An 8,529-nucleotide genomic window follows, 5' to 3' on the forward strand; every position below is an offset into this window, starting at 1 on the left:
GATGACACAATTTTTGTCTATAATAGATTTACCTACACAGCCAAAGGCATTAAAGTTAATAAACATAAAGACACAAATATATATACATGGTGAAAATCTGGAAAAAAACGTTATAAAAGTACTTTATTTTTACATCTGAATAGATATAAAGTGAAATATAAAATATTATAATTTGAGTGTTTAAAAGAACATATTTTATGCATAATGAAGATTTGAGTCTTTAACATCCATTGAGAAGTGACACTCCCCATATTGTGAGATAATGGCATCCAGAGACCTGACCATGGGGATCTTTTTTCTGTCCCAGACTGTGCTGGGCATGGTGGGGAACTCGTCCTTGATTTGTTGCTTTTTCATTGCTGACTTTTCTGGGATCAAGACAAGGCCTATATACCTAATAATTAAACACCTTACCTGGGCCAACATAGTCGTTGTTATCTGCAAAGGAATCCCTCAGACAATGTTGGCCTTTGGTCATACTTATTTTCCAGATGAGATTGCATGTAAACTTGTCTTTTATTTGCACAGAGTTTCCAGGGGATTTTCCCTTGGATCCACATGTCTGTTGAGTGTCATTCAGGCCATCACTATTAGCCCCAGCAATTCCAAGTCTGCACAGCTCAAGACCAGAATTCCCAAAATTATTGGACCTTCTCTGGCCTTGTGCTGGTTCCTGTGTCTGCTTGTAAATAGCTTAATGATCATAATTGTGACTGATATGAGAAATAAAGGAAATCTTACTGAATTTAATCAATTATTGTACTGTTCCGCAGTAAAGAGTTCCAATCCAACTTCTAGAGGCTATGCAATCATATTAGCTGCCAGTGATGTTATTTGTTTGGGACTCATGATGTTTACCAGTGGCTCCATGGTATTGATCTTGGTCAAGCATAAGCAGAAGGTCCAGCATGTTCACAAGTCCTTGACTACGAGGTCATTTCATGAGACCAAAGCCACACGAAGTATTCTTATTCTAGTGAGCAGTTTTGTAGTTCTTTATGGAAGTTCTTGTATCTTAATGATGTATTTTTCTTTCCATGATGAAACAAATACATGGCTGGTCAATATCAATGTGGCCATGAGTTCATGCTTCCCAGTACTCTGCCCATTTCTGCTCACCATAAATTATATTAGGGTTTTTAAGCTCTGCAGTACTTAGGTATCAAGGGCCATTTTAATTCTTCTGCAGTTAGGCCTTTAAAATATATACTGTGCACACTATTATCAATTCACTATGTTAGTATTCATATCAGATCTACACTGTAGGTAAAATACTCTTTGAAGTATAGGATTGAACCTAGTTACTCTCAAATTTTTCAATTATAACCTTTTAGTACTAGATAAACTAAATTGGATGATATATATGCTGTAGCGATTATAATGGTTTGCATGGGTTTGATTATCATTCATTCATCTGTAGTATAGACAAACGATACTCAGCTCTGGCTTCATGTTAGACTGTCAATCTGACTGAAGAACGTGGGGCTAAAATAACTCTGAGGAAATAAACAGTTTTAGCGGATGTCCAATAGATTAGTAAAAATGAAGCACAGTTTTAGTTTGCTGATGTTGAATATTACAAAGAACTTAGTTTGGACTGTGTTTCTCATATACTGATGGTTAATTACTAATATTGGGAAGTTGCAATGTGGTAGTTTGGAATGTCATTATTTTCATATTTATATCACCATGATTAGACATGGGTGGGAAATAATTATAACAAAATTAAACAGATACTTTTAATCTTAAGTATTTATTATTTATGTCTCTTGGTGGTTTGCATTTGAGTATGTAAGTATATTATATGCATTTGTTCTGTCATAGAATTTAAACAATGGTGGAATCATATGCAATATGAATCCTTGATGTCTGAGAGTCATTATGTAGGAGGCAGAAATAAAAATTTATTCCTAGGCAAGAAGAGGAAGTTATCTAGATCACTAATACCTCAATATTTGATTTTGAAATTGTACCCTTCCAAACATATTGATTATGAATGGAATATATATCAAAATGTACACAAATAGCATCACAGGCATAAAGTAAATATCCAAAATATATGCAAATAATAGGATATTAGTATCACAGGCATTTTGGAAGAAAAACTCCTGCTATCGGACATGATAAAAATTGGCACACCAGGAAAAATGGAAATTATATAAGCTAGAATGCTTCTTCATTGAGCAAATTTAGCCTACTATGGGATTGTTCCGGAAAGATATTGTTACATGCATGCAGATTGTGCAATTTTGAGATAATTGCCATGAATTAATTTTTATAACGTTCTGATAACTAAGAAACATCTCAGGAATAAACAAAGTTCATTTTAAAGTGGTCGTAAATAAATGAAATTTCCAGGATAATAAAATTACAATTTAAACTAAACACTATACACTTCCTTTAAAAATAAATATGAAAGTTGAACCGTTATGAGTATCTACAGTAATAACTACCCACTGAAAAATAATCTTCCCCTAAAGAGATGATCCACAGCTGTACTGAATGGTCCTGAAATTGTTTTCATCATATCCATCCAGAATAGAATGAAAGAAATTTCCCCTCTTAATACTGAAGCACAGGTTTTGATTATTTGCAAATATTTTGAAACCAATTGCATATAGTAATGATGCACATAATGTCTACATTTCCGGTTGCCCATCTAAAGTGTAATTAATAGAGTAGCACACAGTTTCATCACTAAGTAGAAATTCTGGTTATAATTCTAGTACTATGAAAGCCACAAATCAAAAAGAAAATTATTTTTTCTAGTAAGATTCTGTTGTCTTTCAAACACAGATTTCAGTGTCTATAAAAATATGTTTTATCTTCATGATTTACTATGTACACCCATATCTGTGCAAAATTTCTTATTTGGTAGTACTGGGAGGGTCTCCTTGCTTAATGTGAATAATACTAGAAATTATATTTAAAAGTTCTGAATTCTTGTTTTTCTTCCCACTATCTTTGATTCTTTTCAAATTCAATCTCCTTGAATACTTTATGATTATAAGCATAGGCTGTTGAGAAAATTACTTATAATTTTCATGTTTCTCTCTTCCTCATTCTACATCATTTGAGTTTCTTATCAGCTACATTCTGTACAGTAGCTGAGCTACACTGGTATAGATGTGAGACAAAGCCTTCTTAACCTCTTCATAATTCATAATCATCATCCATTGCCTATTATGCTTCTTCGTGTTCTGATACACAAAACTCTCTCCTTCCCCCTCTCTCTGTATACATATATTTATGTATACATGCATACACACAACATATATATACACATACATACATACATACACATATATGCATAACATAAACATACATACACATAGATGCATACTCATGCACGCATACACATATGCCCTTGTACACTCATACACATATGCTCACCTACACACATACATATATAAATATACATGTAAACATACATGCAACTATATGACATACACACATGCACAAATACACATATACTCATATATACTCATACACAGATACACAGTAACATATGTATACCTATTCATACAAATATACATATATATGCATGTATGCATACATATAAACATACACATCAGCATATGCACATATGCAAACATATTTATATACTCATATACACACATATACTCATAAATGTAGGTATATACACATAGGTATAATTTCCTTATCACATGCTTAAAAAGTGAGGCTGGTTCTGCCTCTTAAGCCTTACCTACAACTCAGAAGAAATTCAATAAATAATCATCTGCTACAGTAGATGTCTTTCCATTCAAGGAAAGCTCTTGCATAGAGGGGAATATTCCCCTGCTTCCTCCACTGACGAAATGTTGGACATTAAAATGGCACTGACCTAAATGAACCTTCTGCAAACTGAAAATACTTTTGACACACAGAAATATATATATTAAAGTCTGAGTAGTACAGTGCTATGCCCTGGGGCACTTTCTCTTTCTCAACCTTAATCAACCTTCAGTTGCTGCTTCAAGACTTTTGCTTGTTATTTGCATCATTTTTAAACTTTAAAGGTAAAAAGCGCTTATTAGTCTTCTTCTCATTTTTCTGTATCAAGCAGAGCCTCAAACACATTGCCTTAGGCCTTTATAAAGCCAATTTACATACAGTTTACAGATGCAATATTATTTCATAAACATCATGGCCTATTATGTGAATTCACAAAGCTTCTGCAGTACTTGTACAGTGCCCTAAGTTTGAGGAGCATTAGCATCTTTCTTTATTCTTTATTAAACACAGTTTTATCTAACTCATTGAATTGTTCATCAAATGTCAAATCTCGTATGCCCAGTATCGCCAGCAATGCATTTCCTTTATGGTTTTTGATTCTCTCATATTCATGAGTGACTTTCCACTAACAATCATCAATGTCCCTAATAACAGTTTCTTATATGATTCAAATCATTCAGTGATTTATTTCACCTGGATTGTCTACATGCAACAGTGTTTATCACAAACAAGGGTAAAGAGATATTTTACTGTTTCTCACTGATATGTATCTCTCCTTTTTTGAGATACTAGGGTTCATACCTAGGAGAAGTTCCCTAGGACATATGGTTTCCTTCCATATGTCTGTCTGATTCTTTCAATGTGTTTCAAGATTTTGGCTCTTGGAAGGGCATAATGAGCCCAGAATAGAGGTACATTATTACCTTCATACTATCTCTGTTAGGTGCCAGTCAACATTGTGGATTCTTTTATAATTAAGAATGAGATATTATATCATCTATACTAATGTAACATCATGAAATAAGAAAGAGTAGAATTAAAGCTCTGACATTGTTTTTAGGAGTAACATGGTCCTTGCACTATTGAACTCTTAAAAGCTGTAATCACCTGCATAAGACCTAGAGAAGACTGACTCATTGTGTTATAGAAATATTTTCATTAGTGAAGAACTTGTCACATAAGCATTAATATTTGAATATTGTTTTACAAACCATTGTAGAATTAGTTGTTATGAAGTGGACATGAAATTCCAGTGTTTAGAATGAAGAGGCAGTACTATCTCAGCTTATAAAATTTAGGGAATGTCACTTTCAGTGAGAAGCTCTGTATCAAAAGATAAGAGAGGGTTTGATTGAGGTATAGAGCTGGTCACAATGTATAACCTCTATAAACTGTGACCAAATACATACAAATAACAAAGACTGGGTCCCTCCCTAATGTGCCATCAGGAAGAGAGGAGAGGATTTCAGGGCAATCTCTTATGTAGATATTTAAAGATTTTTGTAATTTACTATTTCTGAAGGATTAAAAAATTGTATGTTGTCTCCAGTGCTATAGTTACTAGTAAACTAACTGGATGGGAATGAGGATGGGAGTGAGTTGGGGGAAGATGATAACATTTCAAATGTAAATATAGAGTATAATAAATAATCATTCAAATCAATAAAAACTTACTCACATTCTTCTAAACAATCCCTAGCCCATTCACAATAATTAATTTCAACCATTCTCACTGGGTCATCAAATTAATTAATTAATTTTAAGTAATATATATATATATATATATATATATATATATATATATATATATATATATGTATATGATGATTTAGTAGGGAAGATAGATATTTGAGATAATGGAACAGGGGGGAGAGACTGCAGGAATTTTCAAAATACTTTGTGTGTGTGTATGTGTATGTATAACAATAAAGCATTCTTCTGTGTAAACTACAGTATAATATTGAAAAATCTAAGTAATATTTAATTTGGTGGAATATGTCAGGTAACCTTTTCAATGTGATTATTTTCTATGTAGAGCCAACCCACCACCATTAGGACTCCTGGCCTGCCAGCAGACTGCTGAGCCCCTAGATGATCCTCAGGAAGCTCTTCCTCCTTAAACAACTGGAGAGTCCCCACTTCCCCTCCATTGACAATCCATGCAGAACCCACAGAGAACACTCTGGGCACAGGTCGTACATTGTTGCTTAAGAACCAACTTTTCCAGCCTCCATCTGTGCCCAGAACAAGACCCTGCCCATCAGGACTCATGGTCTGCTGCAGAGAGCTGAAAACCCACAGGAGACTCAAAATAACTTCCTCTCCTAAGCCCAAAGCTGAGTCCTCACTTTCTCTCCATGGACTATCTGCTGAAAGAGTGGTAGCACTTCAGGGAAGCAAGGGGTGGAGAGAGCGAAGTGAGGAAATGGGGGATAACATTTGAAATGTAAATACAAAGAATATCCAATAAAAATATACATTATGATGTCAAGTTCCAACTGAACAGACAATTAAGCCTAAATTGACTGTCCCTTAATAGAAAGTGTTTATAATGCCATCTTTACTCTGGTTGTACACAATATATATATAGTGTTCTTAAAACTCTTTTGGCTCTGTCATTGGGACTTGGGTCTCAGTAACTATGAATGGAAGGCTGAATTCTCAGATCAGCTGCTCAGGAGATTTTCTATATCGCCTAAGGCTGAGCCAGAGGCACAGGCCTGGGAAGGTCACACCAGAAATCCTCTGAGCACAAGGAGTGCAGTGCTCTCTAGAAAAAAGGCCCTTTTCACCCCACAGAGAGGGCCATGTCTCTGTCATCAGGACTAGGGGTCTTCCTGAAGAAGGCTGAGCTCCCAAATCATCAACAGAGGTGCTTTCCCACCTGAACCAAAGGTGAGAATGAGGTCCAGTCCCAGGGAGATAACACTGGGAGTTCTCTGAGTGCAGTGAGCATGGTGGTCTCTGAAAAAGTGTCCTTTCTTGTCCACAGTGAGGGCCAGATCTCCAACACCATGACTCAGGATCTACACAGGGAAGGCTGAGCTTCCAGATCAGCAGAACAGTTGCTTTTCCACCTGAACCAAGGCTAAGCCTGAGGCACAAGCCTACCGGCTGTCATATGAAGAAACATCTGGAGTTCTTGAACTGTAGGGAGCACAGTTCTCCCTGGAAGAGGGTCTTTTTTGGCTTAGATAAATAGCTGGGCCTCTGCCATTAGGACTCATGACCTATGGGCAGAGAGCTGAACTCCCAGAACAGCCTAACAAGAGCTCTCAAACCTGAGCCCACAAACACATAACCGAGTCACGGCCATCAAAACTAACTTCTTGCCCACAAAAAGCTGAACACCCAGAACCAATCTCCCTCTTCAGCCAATGGCTTTCAGACCCAACGGAAAGAAAAACACCAGTCAGAAACAAAAAAATCACCTATAATCACTGACAACAAGTCAGTAAGAAGAAAGCACAAGAACCCAAGCAATGGAAACCAAGACAGCCTAGCAACATCAGAACCCACTTCTCCCACCACAGCAAGTAGTGGATTCACTATCACTAAAGAAAAACAAAATTTAGACTTAATCATATTTCATGATGATGATGGAGATTTTGGAGAAGTACATGATTAGCTCCCTTAAATAATTATAGGAGACCCAGAAGAAATTATTCAAAGAACTAAATAAAAATACAAAAAACATGTAAAGGAATTAAAAATGGAAGTAGATACAATATGGAAATCACAAAATAGATAACCCTGGAGATACAAAACCTAAGAAAGATATCAGGAGTGATAGATACAAGCATCACCAACAGACTACAAGAGATGGAAGAGATGATCTCAGGGGAAGAAGACAACATAGATGACATAGAAAAAACAGTCACAGAAGATGCAAAAACCAAAAAGCTCTTAACACAAAATGTCCAGGAGATCCAGGACACAATGAGAAGACCAAATTTAAAGATAATAGGTGTTGAAGAGGGCAAAAAATATCAACTAAAAGGGACAGTAAACATCTTCAACAAAGTCATAGAAGAAAATTTACCTACTCTTAAGAATGAGATGACCATGAACATACAAGAAGCCTACAGAACTCCAAATAGATTGGACCAGAAGAGAAATTCTTCCCAACACATAATAGTAAAATAACAAATGCTCAAAATAAAGAAAGAATACTAAAATCAGTAAGGGAAAAAGGACATATAAAGTCAGACCAATCATAGAGACTATGAAATCTAGAAGATGCTGGACTGACATAATACAGAACATAAGAGAACACAAATTCCAGCCCAGGTTACCATATTCAGCAAAATTATCAATTCCCATAAATGGAGAGACCAAGATATTCCAGGAGAAAACTAAATTTACACAACATTTGTCCACAAATCCAACTCTACAAAGGATAATAGATGAAAAATCCAAAATAAGGAGAGAAAATACACCCTAGGAATAGCAAGAAAATAATTATGCAAAATATCCCAGAGATGAAAGGCACTCAAACACAATTTACATCTAACAACAAAAGTAACAGAATATAGCAATCACTATTACTGAATGAATATTAACATCAATAGACTCAATTTCCCGCCCCAATAAAAAACATAGATCATCAGACTGGATATGTAAACAGGATCCAGCATTTTTCTGCATTCAAGAAACTTATCTCAGAGACAAAGACAGTTAAACTGCCTCAGAGTAAAAGGTTGGGAAAAAAGCTTCCAAGCAAATTTTCCTAAGAAATAAGCTGGGGTAGCTATTCTTTTTTTTTTTTTAAATTTAATTTATTTATATGAG

The 8,529-nt window shown here is 35.3% G+C and overlaps 1 protein-coding gene across 1 annotated transcript; it reads left to right on the forward strand.

Annotated features, from left to right (window-relative positions):
• Positions 1 to 262: 262 nt before the first annotated feature.
• LOC308439942 (vomeronasal type-1 receptor 4-like) lies at positions 263 to 1,159 on the forward strand (the record flags this gene model as incomplete). Its single annotated transcript, XM_080941886.1, has 1 exon — positions 263 to 1,159. The coding sequence occupies one exon, from the start codon at positions 263 to 265 to the stop codon at positions 1,157 to 1,159; it is 897 nt and encodes a 298-aa protein (XP_080798012.1).
• Between the last annotated feature and the right edge of the window lie 7,370 nt (positions 1,160 to 8,529).

Source organism: Micromys minutus (assembly GCF_963924665.1).
Source record: "Micromys minutus genome assembly, chromosome: 30".
NCBI lineage: Eukaryota > Metazoa > Chordata > Mammalia > Rodentia > Muridae > Micromys > Micromys minutus.